General features: G+C 19.4%; 1 protein-coding gene across 2 annotated transcripts in view; it reads right to left on the minus strand.

The window, feature by feature from the left end:
• Positions 1-5282: 5282 nt before the first annotated feature.
• Positions 5283-20441, minus strand: part of LOC127281431 (RNA-binding protein Pasilla) — a 36326-nt gene continuing 21167 nt past the window's right edge. Inside the window, exon 6 of one of the 2 annotated variants that reach the window (XM_051305147.1) lies at positions 5283-6473. In XM_051305147.1, the coding sequence (XP_051161104.1) occupies positions 6447-6473 (27 nt within the window). In that variant the 3' untranslated portion in view covers positions 5283-6446. Of the gene's footprint in view, positions 6474-10906; positions 11048-20441 lie in introns of those variants that run through there. The other variant, XM_051305148.1, reaches the window with a different exon arrangement.

Consider the following 20441-nt stretch of genomic DNA (forward strand, 5'->3'; position numbering starts at 1 on the left):
ACAATTTAGTAACTAATTAATAATTAGTAATTAACTTATAATTAATAACTAATTTATAATTAACTCTATTAATCTATATAATTAAAAATATCGACGATGATAATTGACTAATAATAACAATAATTAATTAATTAGTAATAATTTTAAAACGTCCCTTGTTATTCAATTTTTTTTTTCAGCAACAAATTGAGACAAATATTATGCGCGATTGCGATTATTTTTATCTTTTTTGTTTTTTTCTTTCAACAAAAAAAAAATCATTGTGGTAACATTTATTTTGTGCTTAGTTTTCATTTTATAACCATTTTTTTTTTTTTTGGGAAGAAATAAATTTCTTCTTTGTGTGTTTAATTTGATCATAAGAGTTTTGAAAATATGAAATAAAGTTCGAATGAATTTACAAAAAAAAAAAAAATTAATTGTGGTTTTTGATTTTTTTAAATTACAATTTTCAAATTTGCGATTTTCTCAAAAAATGTCAATTTTTTTCAAATTCATAAAAAATTTATTATTATTTAATTAAAATTATTGTAAATTTAAATTTGAATTTATATAATTAATTTTTAATCAAGGAATTTGAAATAATATTCAAATTTTTTTTTTTTTGTATAAATACGATTTTTTTTCGTACAAATTTCATTAAAATTAAAATTAAATTATTTATTGTATTAATTATTAATTTTTATATACTTAATAATAACAATAACAATTATTATATACAATTAATATTATATATTAAAATAATATATAATAATAAATTATACATTACATCATAATAATAATAAAATTAAAGAAAAAATCGCAAAATTGCAATTCTAAAAAAAGGGAAAATTTGTCATATTTAAAATTTCCGATTTTTCCTATGAAAATTACGAATTTGAAACAAAAGCAAAAAAAAATATTTATCGAATCAAAAAAAAAAAACAAAAACAAAAATTGAATTACAAGAAGAATGATAAAAAAAAATGATGACGAGAAATTTTAAAAGCGCGATTAAAAAAAAAAAAGAAAAAAATTAATTTTTTTTCGAAAGAGGCAGGACACACGAGAACTCTTAAATAATTAGTTATTATTATTTTTTTTTCTTTTTTTTATAGCCAAAGGAATGTATCGTACAATACTTGATCGTACTCAACCAGCGATTAAAGACTGTCTGGTTTGTTAATTATTATTATTATTAAATTAATAATTTGCAGCCTGCTGCTTACAATCTTTGTGGAAGTTGCTTGCTTTATTTTTTTAATTAATAATTAATATTGCTAATTTTTCCCTTCATTTCCCATTGGAAAAAAAAAAAAATTTCCTCCCCACAAAAAAAAATTCTTTTTCTCTAAAAAAAAAATTCGAATTATTAATTTAACATTTTCTTTTGGAATAAATAATAATAATTATTTTTATTATTATTAATAATAATAATTGCTAGAAGTATTGTAATTAATTAATTAACTAATTACTTAATTAATTGCTAAATTAAATATTAAATTAATAATAATAGAATTAAATATTAATTAACATATAAAATATAGTATTTAATTTAACAGTTATTTTTATATTAAATATATGTTAACAAAATATATTATTTAATATTTAATTCGGAATTTTTCAATTTCAAAGAAAAAACGAATTTTCTTTTTTTTTGCAAAAGGGGGAAAAAAAATTGTGTAAACTCAATTTTATTCAATTATTCAAGGAGGTAATTTTTCTCAATATTTTCATTATTAACTAGTGCTGAATATGGAAATTTAAATTATTATTATTATTATTAATTACAAAAACAAATTTTTTTTTCGAACAATACAATTTATTGTATTTTGTAATTAATATTTTTTTCCAAATTTAATTTTTAATTTTCCATTGACTATTTTTCAAAATAGAAATGTTTTTTTTTCCAAATTGTAACTCAACTTTTTGTTAATTGAAATAAAAATTTTTCCAATTTATTCAATTAATTTGTCAATTGAAACAAATTTTTCCAATTTCCAATTTGTCAATAGAAAAAAAAAAAAAAAAAAATGTTTCACTTGACTCAACTATTTTAAAAATAATAATAATTAAAAAAAAAAATTTTGATTTTGACTCAATTTTGAAGGGGAAAAAAATATTTTTTTCATTTTATAATAATAATTATTATTATTTATAATAATTATAATAATACTAATTATTATTATTTAGAATAATAATTATTATTATATAGAATAATAATTATTTATAATAATTATAATAATACTAATTATTATTATTTAAAATACTAATTATTATTATTTATAATAATTATAAAAATACTAATTATTATTAAGAATAATAATTATTTATAACAATTGTCAAAAATAATAATTATTATTTATTTAAATAGTAATAAAACAAGAAAAATTTTTCTTTTCGATTCAATTTTAAAAAATAGAAAAATATTTTTCCAAACCCTTAAAAATTGATTCGTAAGAAACAAAAAAGAAAAAAAACCGAAAAAAATGTGAATAATGAAAAAAAATGAAGAAAAACAATCCCTCGAATGAATTTTTCATGAGAAAATGAAGAGAGGCAAGCAGATCACTAACGGAAATATATATATATATATATATATATATATGTATGTATATGTATAATATTTTTTTAATAAGAAAAAGCACAAATTCGCGCTGCGTCTTGTGTGATGAGACAATTATTATTTCTTTTTCTCTCAATATATTATATATTTCACACACCCAGGCATGAAAAAAAAAAATTCGACAGTGAAATTTCTTTTTTTTTCTGTGATTTTGTTTTTATCATCAATCTGTCTATTTTTTTTTTAAATATATATATATATTTATATATATATATATATAAGTAAATAATGTGAGTGATAGAGGTACACGAGTGTTAAACTATGCCCTGTGTACATTATTGGTGCACACGCATGACTTAGCGAATAAATTCTACTTATACTCAACAAGGTACTTAATATTTTTATTTTTTTTTTTCATTTTTTTTTTTTTTTTTTATTATTTTTTTTATCTCTCTATATTCTATTATTTTCCCAAAGAAATGGCTGCTAAATTATTTATTTTTTGTTGCAACAGCCGATTTTTTTTAATTAATTTAAATTTTTCACTAATCAGTTTTTTTTTTCATCATTATCTTTTTTTTTTTTTGCCTTTTTTCATCAATTCTGTTATTAAACAACGATCTTGTCATCATTTCATCATCATCATCATCATCATCTCATCATCATCATCATCATCGCCGTCATTCAGATTTTTACAAATCTATTATCGAAAATAACATATATATGCATATACCATATTCAATAATAATATTCTAAAGTCTAACTCTCACTTGCGACGAAATAACATTATTACAATAGTACATTTTTTTTTTTTTTACAATCTTAAACCGCTTTTTTTATATATTATATATATATATATATATAAATAACAAATGTCCTGATTATACATTGAAGATAAATATCAGGTGGTTCAAGTATTTTTCTCTCTCTCTCTCTCTCTCTCTCACTGATATGAAAAATATTCCAGATATTTTTTTTTGGGAAAATATTTTCTAGGGATGAATTTATTGTGAATGAAAAAATTAAATCTGGAATAGAATTCAAATTCTTTCCACCTGATTGATTTTGCGAAAAAATTAAAATGACAATGAATGATTTTTTTTTCCTTTTGTGAAGAGAAAAATTTTCCATTTTCACTTTAAGGAAAAATTTTCCTTTTTCTTTGGAATCTGGATTGTACGAGAGAATTTTTTTTTTTTTTTTTTTTGACACAATTTCCCAAATAGTCAATCTTTATTTGTTTTTGTGGGAGAAAATTTAATTTTTTTTTGAATTTTTCCCCTAAAAAAAAAAAAATTTACCCTGATTTACGTTTTATAGTCTAGATTCTTTTTTTTTCCCCTTTTCTTTATACGTCGTTTTGTCGGAAAAATGCGAGAGAAATTTTTTTCCAAAAAAAAAACGTTTTTTTTGCTGCAAAATTTTTTTTTTTGAAAATTCAGTTTTTTTTGGAAATTGATTTTTTAATTCGAAAAAAATTGGTTTTTATTTGAAATATTTTTAGAAAATTGATTCAATTTTTTTTCGTTATTAATTCGAGAAAATTGCAAATTTTTTTTCAAAATTGAAAATCTATTTTTTGTTTTTGGCGAATTCAAAAAAAAAATTTTTTTTTGTTTCCGAAAAATGTACTTTATCTTCTAAAATTGCTTTTTGTTGCAAATATTTTTTTTTAACAAACTAATTCAATTTTTTCCGTTTTTAATTCGAGAAAATTTTTTTTTATTCCAAAATTTAATCAATTTGCCAAAAAAAAAAATTGATTAAATTTTTTTTTTTGTCAAATAAATTCAATTTTTATTCAATTCGAAAAAATTGAATTTTGCTAATAAAAATTAATTCAATTTGTTTTTTTTTTGCTTTTAATTTCGAAAAAATTTCGCTTCATTTTCAAAATTGAATAAATTTGCCAAAAAAGAATTCAATTTTTTTTTTTATTTCGAAAAAATTGCTTCGTTTTCAAAATTGAATCAATTTGCCGAAAAAAAATCAATTTTATTTTTGCCAAATGGATTCAATTTTTTTTCTGCTCTAAATTCGAAAAAATTTCTTTTTATTCCAAAATTTAATCAATTTGCCAAAAAAAAAAATTGATTAAATTTTTTTTTTTTTGTCAAATAAATTCAATTTTTATTCAATTCGAAAAAATTGAATTTTGCTAATAAAAATTGATTCAATTTGTTTTTTTTTTTGCTTTTATATTCGAAATTAAATTTCGCTTCATTTTCAAAATTGAAAAAATTTGCCAAAAACGAATTCAATTTTTTTTTTAATCCAAAAAAATTGCTTTGTTTTCAAAATTGAATCAATTTGCCGAAAAAAAAATCAATTTTATTTTTGTCAAATGAATTCAATTTTTTTTTCTTCTCTAAATTCAGAAAAAATTTCTTTTTATTCCAAAATTTAATTAATTTGCCAAAAAAAAAAATTGATTAAATATTTTTTTTTGTCAAATAAATTGAATTTGAAAAAATTGCCCTTTTTCAAAATTCAATTTTGCTAATAAAAATTGATTCAATTTGTTTTTTTTTTTTTTTGCTTTTAAATTCGAAAAAATTGCTTTGTTTTTTTAATTTTAAGAAATATTCCTTTTTTTTCTCGCATTTTTTCTCGTAAAAAAAAATTTTTTTTTTTTTTTTCTTCAAAAAATGATTGTCTCAAATGAAAGATTGACCAAAGGGAAAAAAGTTCGGATTCGCGTGTAAAATGAAATGAGAGAAAAAAAAAATGCGATATCAATGATCCTTAAAATGTATATAAATTTTTTCCTTTCATTTTAATACAAGTTTTTTTTTTTTTTGTAAATATAAATATATACGCGGCGTCATCGCACACAACAATATAACAACTTTTCCCCCTCCAATACAGAGCTTGTATGAAGTCGCTTAGTTTAATATTTAATTAATTAATTAATTTTTTTTTTTTTATTTTCAAAGTGCAATTCGTGCAGATTAAAAGTCGATTTTAGTTTTTTTTTATTTTTTTTTTCCGAAAAAAACTAAATTCAACTTTTTTCGCTCTATTGTCAATACAATATAATTCTCTATAATAATTCTTTGTGACTTTTATTTTTTTATACACGTCTATAATATATGATGATTTTTCAATATATATATATATATTTTTTGTGAATACGCGACACTTTTTTTTCTAATGGAAGTTTCTCAACTAGTTTAACGTTTGATTATACGTTATTTACAACCGAAGTCGATTTTTATTATATTCGTCAATCGAAAAAAAAAAATTAAAATTTCAAAAAAAAATTTTTTCCTCTCTATTTTGATCAATTTTCCGATCAATTGTCTTTTTTTTTTATACATTAAATATTTTATCTACTAATTATAATAATAATAATCTGAAATTAATAATTCTATTATAAATTATAAATATCTGAATAAAAAAAAAAAAAAAAAAAATTGAGCGTTAAATAAAATTTTTGTAAACAAAACAATAATAATAATAATTTAAATCCTGTCTTTGCAATATTAGAGGTATTTCGAAAGCACCATTTTTTTTTTTTTTTTTTACTTGAAATAAATTCCTTTCTCTTTCTTTTTTTTCTATTTCTTTATCTTTTTTTTCTGTACAATTATATTCAAAAACTGTCATTAAAAAATGACAATTTTTTTAACATTTGATTTTATTAAATATATATTGGCAAAAGTCACATAGAGGTTTTTTTTCTTTCTTATAAATTAAAAACTAAAAAAAAAAACAAAGATTTTCATTTCTCGTTTTGTATTTTTTTTATGAGAAAAGAAAAACAATTAAAAAACTACTTTATTATTATTATTATAGATATATATATATATCGTTTTAATCCGGTTGGTGTCTCGATGTACAGGCGGGTAAATAATAAATCTTCAAAATTTCGTCTTCATTGGAATAATTGAAATTCAGTTCATGGGAAAACGAAGAGTCCAGATCGCTGCAAATTAAAATTGTCTCTCTCGTCAAAGCAATTCGTTAAGTGGAGTCAAAAAAAAATAAATTTGGGAAATTTTATTTATTTGTATTTTTTTTTTTTTTTTTCATAAATATTGTTTTTAATTTTTTTTTTACTTTTCAAGTCTCAATTTTTAAAAACAAAATTTTTTTCTCCAATTTTAGTTTTTTAAAATATTTTTTATATTTTCTGTAATTTTTTTAATTTAAAATATTACAAAATTTGAAATAAAAGAATTTAAAAAATTTCTAAATCGTTTTTTTTGGAATTATTTTGTAAAAAAAATGGTTTAAAAGTAAAATTTTTTGACATTAAAATCTTTTAATATAGTAAAATAAAAAAAGAAAATATTTGCAAAAAAAAAACGAAAAAATTCTCTTTCGAATTTTTGTCTTATATAAAAAAAAAATTTTTGCAATTTTTTTTATTTTTCTCGTCTCTAAAAATTCAAATGTCATCCGCATTCATCGTTATTTATTTTGTCTCTATACTATTTTCGCAATTTTCAGAGAAAAAAAAAATTGGTACGGGATCACATTTGAATTTCATTTTTTTTTTTTTTTTTTTGTTCTTTTTTCTTTGCATCAAACGATCACTGAGCAGAGAAGTTTAGTGGGACGAAAGATTTAAAGAAAAAAAAAAAATCAAAATGTCAATGAATCAGTGCTGAACTTAAAAAAAAAAAAAAATAACAAATAAATTTTCTATTCAGTTAAAAAAAAAAAAAATTCCAGTCCAAAAAATTGTTTCCTTGTCAAAAGCAAAAAAAACAAAAAAACTTTGTTTGAAACCGAAAAAAAAGTAGAAAAATAAAAAAATGAAAAAAAAATTACCGTTAGAAAAAAAAAAAAGGAAGAAAAATTATTGGAAAAAACAAAAAAAAAATGTAAAAATTATTCGAAAAAAAAAGTATTTATTTGGCTTATGTTTTTTATTTCTAGTTTTTTTAAATTTAAATTTTGATATTAAAAATTTGAAATTTTTTATTTAGAAATATAAATTTATTGTTACAAAAAAAATTAGTGCCAAAAAATAATTATAATAATAACAATAATAATAATAATTATTATTATAATTACAATTAAAAGCAAACAAAAAAGAAAATTATTCATTATTAATTGTAAAAATCGAAAAAAAGGAAAAAAAAAAACCGTCAATTTAAAAAAAAAAATTGTTCAGCACTGGAAATGAACGATAAACGATAAACCCCATTTTTTTTTCGATAAATAGAAATTTAAAAAACAAAACCAAAAAAAAAGTGAGTGAAAGTTTGAAAAAATTGGAAAAAGCTCCATCTCCACTTTCCCATAAACTTACATTTTCCGTTATATAGAGAGAGAAAATCGCCCGTACATCGTGGAGAGAAAAAAAAAAAAAAAAAAAAAAGAATTAATAACGCACATTTATCGATAATTCAAACGTTAACAATAGACAAGGGCCAAGAGTGTAATAATATTATTTTTTTTTCTTTCTTTTTCTTGTCTCAGAATATGGCACACTAAAGCAATTTTAATAGAGTATTAATATTATATAATAATTCATTTTCAAAATTCTCATTGGATTATAATTTTTTTTTTTTTCATTTTGAAAAGAATAATTTTTTTTTTTTGCTAAAAAAAATTGTATTCTTTTTGTTTTGAATTACATAAGCCCCTTATTTTCTTTTGTGCAAAAATCCATCGTTTTGACAATAATAATTTTTTTTAGTAAAAAAAAACATCTCTTTTTTAGTAAATAAAATATTTTTTTTTAGCAAAATTATTCTATTTTTTACTAAAAAAAAAAAATATTTTCTTTTAGTAAAAATACCTTTTTTTAGCAAATAAAATATTTTTTTTTAGCAAAATTATTCTATTTTTTACTAAAAAAATAAATATTTTCTTTTAGTAAAAATACCTTTTTTTAGCAAATAAAATATTTTTTTTTTAACAAAAACCTTTCTTTTTGCAAATAAAGTATTTTTTTGCAAATAAAGTATTTTTTTTTGCAAATAAAATATTTTCTTTTGGTAAAAAAAAAAACCTATTTTTTTTTGGCAAAAATAAATTTTTTTTTTTTAGTAAAAATCATTTTCTTAGCAAATAAAAAATATTTTCTTTTAGTAAAAAAACCTTTTCTTTTGTAGAACCCTTTTTTATTTTGGTAAAAACCAATTTTTTTTTTTAGCAAAAAAGATATTTTCTTTTGGAAAAATACAATTTTTTTTTAGCGAAAAAAATATTTTTTCTTGGAAAAACCGTTTGTTTTGTTTTTGTTTTTAGCAAAAAAAAAAATTTAATTTCTTTTATTTGAAAAAACAAATTCTCTATTCTGGTAACGCGTCTCGTGTACAACTCTATTATAGAGATTCGATGGAGACTATCATATCATTTTAAAAATTTTTTTTTGTAAATATTTTATTTATGCGTGAGTCAGGTGATGGAGATGATGGAACATGAATCATGATGTATCCTAGCACACACAGCCAAGTAATTGCGACCACATAAAAAAACACACGCAAAAAACCACCTTAATTTTTTTTTCCACTATCATCATCATTAAAAAAAGGTGGTTTTTTTTTAAATTTTTTTTCAGTGAAATTTTATGTATGTCGAATTCAAAAAACTATTTATTTCCTTATCACGACGATTTCGCAATTATTTTTGTCACTTTTTTTGTTTTGTTTCTTTTTTTTTTTACACACACACATATTTTTGTTATTCTTTTTTTGAATTTTCGAGGCGAACCGATGCAATTCCTACAATATTTTTTCCCTGATCCCTAACCTATTATATAATTATAATTATAAATTCGCCACTTGCGAGAGAATTATCGTTATATTTAATATTTATATATATATATATTATTATTATTATTTAACCACGCATTAGATATATATATTTATATATCTCAATTATTATTATTTATTTCTTTCTTTCTTCTTTTTTTTAAATCTGTAAAATGTAAATATATTGACTAACTCGTCGGACCTGCGATGATTAATTAATACAAAGATTAAAGAATCTACATATACGTATTTACGTATTTGTGTCCTTTTTTTTCAACAAACTTGAAACTAGAAAAAAAAAAACTATTTCTGCATCTTTCAGTTTATTCGCATTTCATTTTTTTTCTTTTCTTTCGCAATTTTTTTTGTTTTTGTTTGTTTCTTTCTTTTTTGGTTAATAATTATATTTTTGTAATTCAATTGAACGATTTGAATTTCCTTTTTTAGTTTTTGTTTTTTAATAATTTCTTTATTTGTAAAAAAAAGGTTAAGAAATTTTTAAAAATATTTTAATTATTGAAAAAAATTTTTTTTTTGAATATATAAAGAGAAATTATTTTTTACGAATAAATTTTCTTCGAATAAATTCGAATTCGAATTTTCAAAATTTGAATTTATACTAGAAAAAGTAAATCTTCGAATAAATTCGAATTCGAATTTTCAAAATTTGAATTTATATGTTATTTGATAATAAGAGAGAATTCGATGATAAATAAATAAAATTTGAAAAAAAGTTCTTAAATTAATTAATTCTTCAATTAATTTGTAAATTATTACAAATAAAGTCAATTAAAATTCAAATATAAATTCAAATCATTGAATTGAAATTTCATCTTGAACATATATAAATATTTTTTCTTGTTGCAATAATTAAAAATTTTATTTCTCATTGAAATAACGTTTTTTTTTCTTCATTGAACAAATCGCATCATCATTTTTTTTTAATTATTATTGTTACATCAACGAATGGAAAAATTCTCTTCTAGAATTTTTTTTTTTTTTTATAAAGAAAACAACTTGCAGGTAGCATGTCGAAAAAAAATTCAAATTTCCATATAGAAAATTTTACAATATTCCAAAAAATTTTCGGAAATTTGTTATTTTAATGAATAATAATAATAATAAATCAGTGAATAATGTAAAAAAAAATTACCCACAAACTTTTTCAATTTTTCATAAATTCTTAACAAAAAAAAAAAAAAACACACACACATATAAATTAATTGAAATTAATAATAGAAATTGATCATTTTAATTAATAACAAAGTAATTGAAATTATAATAATAATACCATTAAAAATAATAAAAATAATCGAAAAAAAAGTGATTGAAAATAATAATAAAAAAAAAATAATTGAAAATAATGGAAATAATTGGAAATAATAAAAATAATCGAAAATAATAAAAATGATTGAAAATAATAAAAAAAAAAATAATAATAATTGAAAATAATGGAAATAATTGAAAATAATGGAAATAATTGAAAATAATAAAAATAATTCAAATTAATAATATTATAATTTACATTTGTAAAAAAAAATGGAAATTAATAATAAAATAATAAAGAAATTTTTTGTAAAAAAAAAGAAAATTATTCATATAACTAAATAAAAAAAATTATTTTTTTTTGTAAAATGAAAAAAAAAATTCATACAAATTGGAAAAATTGTGGGCCGTATCGATGTGGAAAAAAAAAAAGATTTGAATTAAATTAAATTAAAAAAAAAAAAATTTTCTTTCCAGCAAGACGTCCATTGATGTCTCCTCGTCCGGTGCCAAGTTATTTTTCCTGCGCAAAGAAATTTTATTGGAAACAAAAGACCATTCGTCGATTCCATCACAGCTTTAATAAATAATAATAATAATAAAAAAAAAAAAATTATTTTTCCACCCGTTTAGAAAGAAAAAGAACAAATTTATTTTTAATCGCAAATATTTTTTGTTTTCTACGCCACCTACAAGTTGTTTTTTTTTCTAGATATTATATATTATATATAATATTAATTATAATATAGAAATATTCTAAAAAGCACTGGTTCTCGCGATAAAAAAAATGAAAAAAAATTTTCCCCTTCAATTTGTCGTGTTTTTTTAAAAAGAAATAAAAATTCGAATTTCAAAAGAGTAAAAATCCTCGAATATTGATTTTCAAATATTTTTCATTTTTATAATTATCATTTCAATTTCAATAAAAGGAAGAAAAATAATTGGTAGAAATAAAATATTTTTTTCTAAATGTAGAAAAAAATATAAAAAAAATTACTGAAAATAGTTTTTTAATTTTTTGCTATTAATAAAAAAAAAAATTTACGCAAGGAAAAAATAATAATAAAAAAAAGTAAAAATAAATTAAATCAAGAATTTTAATAGTAAAAAAAAAACTAAAACAGTTTAAAAATTAAAAACCCAAAATTCTGGTTTCTACTTTTCTAAAAGCCATTTTTTCCAAAAAAAAGAACCTTTCGAGGATTTTTTACTCAATAAAAACCACGAATTTAAAAAAAATTCGTAAATTTTAAATATCACTCTCAAGGATTATTAAATTCTTGGATGTTGAAATGCGTTCGATGAAAGATTTTTGAAAAACTGTTCTAAATCCTACAATAATATTATTTTTTTCATATAATAAGGAAATTTAATTAACAATTGACAAAAATCAAGTCCGATAAAAAAAAATTGATTTTTTTCCATTCAACGATAAAATAGCGAATTTTTTTTGCTCGCAAATTTCCCTTCTTTGGATGATTAAAAAAAAAAAAGAAGCTCGTCGACACATTCAAAAAAAAAAAAAGGAGCCCAACCTTTTTTTTTCCTTTCAATCTAATTTTATTCTATATACCTACTATATTGAACAGCGATTTTCTTACAGACTTTTTTTTTTTTACTACGTCAATTTCGATAAACAACCTAGCTAAAAAACATCTAACGATAGTTTTGAAAAATTTTTTTTTCCTTTCATTTTCAAAAATGAAATTTAACATTATTGAAAAATTGAATATTAGTTTTTTTTTTAATTTTCTCATTTTTTTTTCTTTTTACATTGTTTTTCCCCACGATTCTTGTATTTGTGAATTATTTCTTTTTTTTTAATTTTTCGAATGTTTTTTTTTCTTTTCAATCCTAATTCTTTCAGTTAGATTTTTTTCAATAATATTTAGATAATTGTATTATATTTTTTTACAATTATACTTTTGGCAATTATAATTAATTTTTGTTTTTTCCTTTTTCTACTAGAATTATTTATATTTTTATCATTTTCAATTATTTTTATTCTTTGTAATTATATATATATTTTTTTTTTATTTATATTTTTTTGGCAAATTAAAATTTATTTTTCGCTTTTTTTACTGGAATTTATAATTAAATTTTCAATTAATATATTTTTATTTTCTTTGTATTAATTTTTGCGCTTTGAATTATTATTACTTTTTCCCTTATATATTTTTTTTCATATATTTTTTTCAATTATCTCTTTCTATTCAAATTATATTCCCGCCCGTTGTTTTTTTAATTTTATCCGTATTTTTTTTATATTTATTATTTCAATTTTTAAATATTCGAATTTATTCAAAAAAAATTCGAAATCCAAATTGAAATATTTTTAAATATTCGAATTTATTCAAAAAATTCCAAATTGAAATATTTTTAAATATTCGAATTTATTCAAAAAAATTCGAAATCCAAATTGAAATATTTTTAAATATTCGAATTTATTAAAAAAATTCGAAATCCAAATATTTTTGAATTATATTTTTAAAAAATTCGAAATATTTTTGAATTGTATTCAAAGAAAAAATTCGAAATTGTATTAAAAAAAAAATGCCAATTTTCAAAATTCCCTCTCCCACGGTAAAAAATGCGAATATTAAATTTTTCAACAATATATTTTATTCGGTTCACTCTAGTTGTATCCTCAATTTTATTATTATAGTCTGTTATTTACTCTTTTTTTTCAATTATATTTTTATATATATATATTTTATATATCTCTCTATATATATATGGAATTTGTATGCTTTAAATAATTATTTTCTTTTCTTCAATATAATCTACAATATAATCTGACTCTTCAAGAAGATTCCCTCATAGAATTTATGAAACGTTAATTTCTTTTTTTTTTGCGGACGCAAATTGTTTAATATACATATATATTTTTTTGTTTTCTGTCATATTCATTTTGTCAACATTATATTTTTTTTTCCCCTCATTTCTTTTTTTTAATTATATTTACCTCGACATTTCTTACATCTTATATAGGATAATTATATATCTTTAATATATATATATTATTAGACTTCATAATAATGAATTCTCTTCAATAATAATAAAAATAATAATAATAATCTAAATTGAAAATGTCTTGGCGAATATAGAACATATAATATATACATCCAAATATATATACCATACGTAGTTTATATAACTCTCTTTTAATATTATTATTTTTTTTCAATATATTTATACTATAATATATATATATATTTATATATTATAGTGAATTAATGTTATTTATAAATATACAAGTCATTTCTTTTTTTTTTCTTCATTTAAAGAGCGATGAGCCAGCGCTTTCTTTAATTCTTTTTTTTAATTACCAAATTTTTTGACGCTTTTTTATTTTCCCTAAATATCCCTATTTTTATATTCAACTGTGGTTTTCCTTTCTGTAAACATTTTCTATTTTTTTTTTCTCCAACAATTTTATTTTTTTCTCTCCTCGCAGCTTTAATAATCACGGATTTTTTTTTCTTCTAATTATCACTTAGAGAAAATCCCTCTCGATCAGTGAAACTCGATACTTTGAAAAAAAAAAAAAGAAAATTTCCCCTTATTTTTTTTTGGGGGGGGAAAATTAACGATTTTAAGAGAGAAACATTGCGCTTGGGACTATAACAATCTTCTAGCTAATCAGGTATATAGTAATTATTATTTAAAAAAAAAAAAAAAAACAAATTCTGTCTAATTGATTCTTTTTATCGGCTATAATTATTATTTTATTGGCTTCACGGTTTTTTTTTTCCTCTCGTTTTGAAGGCAATGACAAATATTTTCGGATCTTGCACAAGCGGAGCGAACACATTTTCTTTCGTATATATATATATATATATATTTTTTTTTATTACATCAACAATATATTTATATAGTGTTAGTTGGCATCGTACGATTGTATGATATATATATATATAAAATTGTCATTTACATAAACTCTAATAATGAGAAGCAAAAAAAATAAAAAATAGAAAAAAAAGAAACAACAAAGAATGTGGTATTTAAAGCATTAAAAAAAGAGCAAAATTTTTTTCCCATATTTCCAAAATCTCTTTTTGAGAAATTTAAATTTATTAATTATTAATTATTAATTATTTTATTTATTTATTTTTTTAAATAATTAAATATTTTTAAAAAATTATTTTAAAATTTTAAAAATAAAGAAAATTTAATTTTCAAAATTCTATTTTCCCTCATGAAAGAAAGGATAATGTAAAATTTACAAATTTATTTTTCTTTACCAAAAAAATTTTTCCTTAAAAAAATGTAACAATCATTTAAAAAAAATTATTTTTTCTTTCCAAAAAAAAGGGAATATTTTTTTTAAGGAAAAAAATAAATATTTACTTTTTTTAAAAAATAAAAGTAAACATAAAATTTATTTATTTAACTTTCTAAAAAAGGGGAAATATAAATTTTTTTCCGAAAAAAGTAAATAAAAATTTACAATTTCTTTTTTAAAAATTTTTTTTTTTCTTTTCCAAAATATAGTAAATATTTATTTTTTTCTTTCTAAAAATGTAAAATAAAAATTTACAATTTCTTTTTTAAAAATTACTTTTTCCTTTCCAAAATATAGTAAATATTTATTTTTTTCTTTCTAAAAATGTAAAATAAAAATTTACAATTTCTTTTTTCCCTACAATAAAATGTAAATAAATATTTACAATTTATTTTTTCTTTTTAGAAAAGTAAATATTTATTTCTTTATTTCCAAAAAAGTAAAAATTCATTTTTTTTCTTTCCAAAAAAAGGAAATAAAAATTTACAATTTCTTTTTTAAAAATTACTTTTTCCTTTCCGAAATATAGTAAATATTTATTTTTTTCTTTCTAAAAATGTAAAATAAAAATTTACAATTATTTTTTCCCTACAATAAAATGTAAATAAATATTTACAATTTATTTTTTCTTTTTAGAAAAGTAAATATTTATTTCTTTATTTCCAAAAAAGTAAAAATTTCATTTTTTTTCTTTCCAAAAAAGTAAATATTTAGTAACAAATAAATTATTTTCGTCAGAAAATAAGAAACAATAATTATTTCCTATAAATTTTTTTTTTTTTATAAATTGAAGAGTTTTTGAAAATGGAAAAAAAATGTCTCTTTCTAATATAGGGGACAATCGGGGATTAGCTTGTGCTTTAAAGATAAAACGATCAGCCGGTCCAGCCAGCTAATAAATATATATGTATATGTACTATATATATATAACTCTGTCAATCGAGTTTTCTCTGATCCGTCTGCATATAGTGCATCTTTGGTATTGTCAATTGATCGCTCCACTTGTCAAGTTTTTTTTTTCTATTTTATTTCTTCTTTGCATTGACAATGCAAAAATATTCTCTCAAATTGCATTGCATTTTTTTTTTTTTTTTTTTCTATATATCAATATATTTTTCCCGTGTCATATTATTAAGAATTCGCGTTTTATTTGAAGAATATTGTATTTATAAGAGAGAAAAAAAGTATCAAGATTAGAAAAAAAATATATATATATAGATTGAAACTTTTTTTTTTCTTTTCATTTTTTCTTCGATTCATTTCGATCGCACGGAGAAAAAAAGATTTTTCACATTCACACGAAACAAATTGACTGATTCACTGATTTTTTTTTTTTTTTAAACAAAAATTTTAAAATTTTTATAAAGAAAAAGAAAACATTTCTTTTTTTTTTTACTATTTATATTAATTTCGATTTCAAAATAAAATTCTATTTTTCTTTTGGAAAATTTAAATCGAAATTTATTGGTTTTTTTTCCTTCTAGAAATTTTTGTAACAAAATTTCGTTTTTGAAAGAAAATTTCCTTTTTCTTGTAAATTTTTTGTTGTACAAAATTTTTGTTTGAAAACATTTTTTTTTTTTTGAAAGAAACAAAAATTTCCTTTTTCTCAGAAATGTTAAGAAAAATTTTCCGTTTTTGCAAAAATATTAATTTTTCAATGCAAAAATTTTTTTTTGAATTTTTTTTTTTTTCATTTCAAAACCCTAAGAAACAAAAAAAAACTTCGACAAAATTACGTGAAAATTAATTTTTTCCGAGAAAAAAAAAACAAAGAGAAAATTGTTTTCCTTATCAATTTTTTTCAATTATGGAAAATGACGAAAATTTTCATTTTCAAAAAGGAAATATAAATAATAAAAGAAATTATTGATAACGAAAAAGTAGAGAGAGAGAGAGAGAAAGAAAGAGACGCGAGAAATCAAAATGAGAATATTGAAGATTCTCCATTTTCTTTTTTCTCCATAACAATAAAATTCTTCAGATAACAACTTTTTCGCTCTCTTTCTCTCTCTCTCTCTCTCTTTCCCTCTCCAATAATTCAGACTTTGAGAATACTAAAGTAAAACTCTGAAATCTAGGTTAAATTCGTATTCTTGAAGATGTTTTTTCTTTTCTAAATTTCAAGAACAAAAAGTTTGTTTGTGGTATTTTTGCAATAAAACGAAAAACAAAAGAAGAATTTCACTTTTTAAAAGTAGTGATTTTTTTAGTCATTTTTTCTTTCAGACTTCAAACAGAAAAAAATGGTTAACATTTAAAAAAAAAATTGTTTGCATTGAAAAATTGTAAATTATTTTTAATTACGATACTAAAAATAATAATAATAATAAAAAAATATTATTCAATATATTATAATGAATAATTTTAATTATTATTTTATGAAACTTTATATTATTATATTATTTATAATAATATTTATTATAACAAAATATAATTATTTTTTATTTATTTATTTATAAATTTTATTATAAAATAAATAAATCTTTGTTAATTATTATTATTACTATTATTTATTTCAATAAAATATAATTATTAGTATTATAATATAATACATAATAATTATTTATTTGTAATTTAATTTATTATTAATAATTTATTATAAATTATTAAATTATAAATTGTGAATTATAAAATCGTAAATTATTAAATTGTAAATTACATTTTTTTAATTTTGAATTAAACCAAGTCCACTTCTGGGCCGAAAGGCTGAAGCTTAATTAATAAATAATATTAAATTGTAAATTATTAGATTGTAAATTACGAAATTATTAAATTCTTCTAATAAATTATTAAAATTAAAGAAGAATTCATTGAAAAAATTCAATTAGTCAAATTTTTTTTTCGAAATCAGTAAAGAAAATTAAATTTTAAACCTTTTTGTTAAATCAAGTGAATCAGACAGATTTTTTCGTTGGAAGGCAAAAAAAAAAAAAAAAAAAAAAAAAAAAAAAAGAATGATATTTGAAAGACGTTTGTTTCTAAAATCTAAGCTATTAAAGACTCGTACGACAGTTTCACTGCGCAGTCCCCGTTTTATTATTATTATTATATTTTTTTTTTCATTTTTCTTTCTTTTTAGAGATTATCTAAAATCCATCTAACTAGACGTGATAATGCGTGGCTCTCTGTGTGTGTGTTTGGTGATTATTAAATGTGTGATCAAGCCCCGTATCGTGGTGTATCACAGAACAATTGTAGTAGTTTTTTTTTTATTATATATATATATAGATAGATATTTCTTTCTCTCTCTCTCTTTCTCTCTCTATTTTCCTTTCTCTCACTTTCGCTCTCTTTCTTTCTCTTTTTCTCTCTCTCTCTCTCTTTCTTTCTTTCTATCTCTTTTTCTATATATATATTTATATATATAATTAACGTAATAATATTTTTTTTTTTTTACGTACGAATTCTTAAAAAGTAGATCAATGTTAACGAGCCGTGATGGAGATGAATGAATGGTAAAATGTAGCGACAAATGCAAGCGCTATAGTGATGCTGCGATAGGTGACAAAGACGGGTGGTAAATTATTTTAATTTTTTTTTTAACGAGCGATATTTGGTGAATTTTCATTTTTTTTTTTTTTTAGTGAAATGGTAAAGTGACTTTTTTTTGAAAAAATAAAAACAAAGCTATGATATTTTGAAAAAGAAACACACAGGGGAAGAGAATTATTAGAAAAAAAGTTCATTTCAAAAAAAAAATTTTCATTTCCCATTTCATTTTAAAAATATTAATTAATTAATTAACTAAATTAATTGAAATCTCAATTTTTGAAAAAATTTTTTTTAATGACCTTTTCTCCGTTTTATAAGCGACAGGAATTTTTTTTTTGCTATTTGTTCTTTTATTTTTTAAATCCAGAAAATAGTTTGTTTTTATTTAAATGTTAAAAAGCAAAAAATTAGCTAATTTAAAAAAAAAAATGAATTTTACTGAAATTTTTGAAGTATTTTTTTTTTTTTGGAAACAAATATTACTTTTATCATTACAAAAATTATTTGTTTCTAGATTTCAATAAAAAAAAAAAATACACTAAGTTCAAATTTTCTTTTCAGAGACAAATATTTGAGTTTTGAACACAAAAAAAATATGTTTTATTTTTCTTATCAAAAAAAAAAAATTATTATTTTCCGAACAAATATTATCAAGAGAAAAAAAAAGAGAATTCTGTAATTTCAAATTTTTTCATTTTCCGAAGCAAATATTTACTGAAATCAGAATTTGTTTCTTTATTGATTTTAATTTTTGAAAGTCAACAAAATTTGTTCAATTTCCATTGTATTTTGGTTTCTAATTCGGAAAATATTTGTTTTTTTTCCCGATTTTAATTTTTTTTCGAAAGTTAAGAAATTTTTTTCTAATTCAGAAAATATTTGTTTTTTTTTGACGATTTAAATTTTCGAAAGTTAAGATATTTTGTTAATTTTCAATTTTTTGTTTTTCTAACTCGAAAAATATTCGTTTTTTACCGATTTCAATTTTTGAAACAATAATAATAATAATAATAATAATAATAATAATAATAATAATAATAATAATAATAATTTTCTTTTCAGAAACAAATAATAAATTTACATAATGAGAAAATATTTGTTTACCAAAAAAAAAAAGTAAAAATATTTCATTTCCATCGATTCTTGAAATAAATTCCAAATTTTCGCCAAAAAAAAAAATCCACTAAATTTTCAAAGTGAATTTTTTTTTCCTAATTTAAAAATTCCTGTCGCATCACCGAATAAGAAAATTCGAATTCTCCAATAAAATGGGAATGAAAAAGCAAAAGAAATAGAAAAAAAGAAAGAATTGTGTGTTAAAATGATAAAAGCGAGAAAAGAAAAAGAGAGACAAAAATTGGAAAGAAATGAAAAGGAGAAAAAAAATTGAAAAAAGAAAAAAAAGTACAAAATTGCAAAATTTTTGAATTTTTACAATTTCGTACATTTCTAGAAAGGACAAAAAAAAATGTAAAAATAGAAGAAAAAAAATAGAAATGTACAAAATTTCGAATTTTCCTCAGAAAAAACTTTATAAAAAAAAAAAAATTCGATTCGATTCGAAATTTTTCGATTATTTTTTAATTAAATCGAATTTTTAAAATTTCATACATTTCTAGAGAGGAAAAATAAAAATCTAAAAATAGAAGAAAAAAAAAAAGTAGAAATATGCAAAAAAATTTCGAATTTCTTTTTTTTTTTACATTGACACGAAATTCAATTCAAATTGAAATTTAAACTAATTTTTTACCGAATCAAATTTTCTTCTATTTTGCATATTTCCAGAGGGGGAAAAAAAAATTGAGAAAATATAAAATAAAAAATAAAATGTAGAAATTTGCAAAAAAATATCAAACAATTACAATTTCGTACATTTTTTTTCAGAAAAATAGAAAAAAAACAGAAATGTACAAAATTTTTGAATAATTTTTACACTCAAAATTCGATTCGAAATTTTTTTTTTTAACTAATTTTCAATGAAATCGAATTTTTACAATTTCGTACATTTCTAGAAAGGACAAAAAAAAATGTAAAAATAGAAAAAAAAAATTAGAAATGTGCCAAAATTTTCGAATTTTTACAATTTCGTACATTTCTACAGGAAAAACAGAAATGTACAAAATTTTGAATTTTCTTT

This window comes from Leptopilina boulardi, unplaced genomic scaffold (assembly GCF_019393585.1).
Source record: "Leptopilina boulardi isolate dan_hultmark-lab unplaced genomic scaffold, ZJU_Lbou_2.1 LbouV2_266, whole genome shotgun sequence".
NCBI lineage: Eukaryota > Metazoa > Arthropoda > Insecta > Hymenoptera > Figitidae > Leptopilina > Leptopilina boulardi.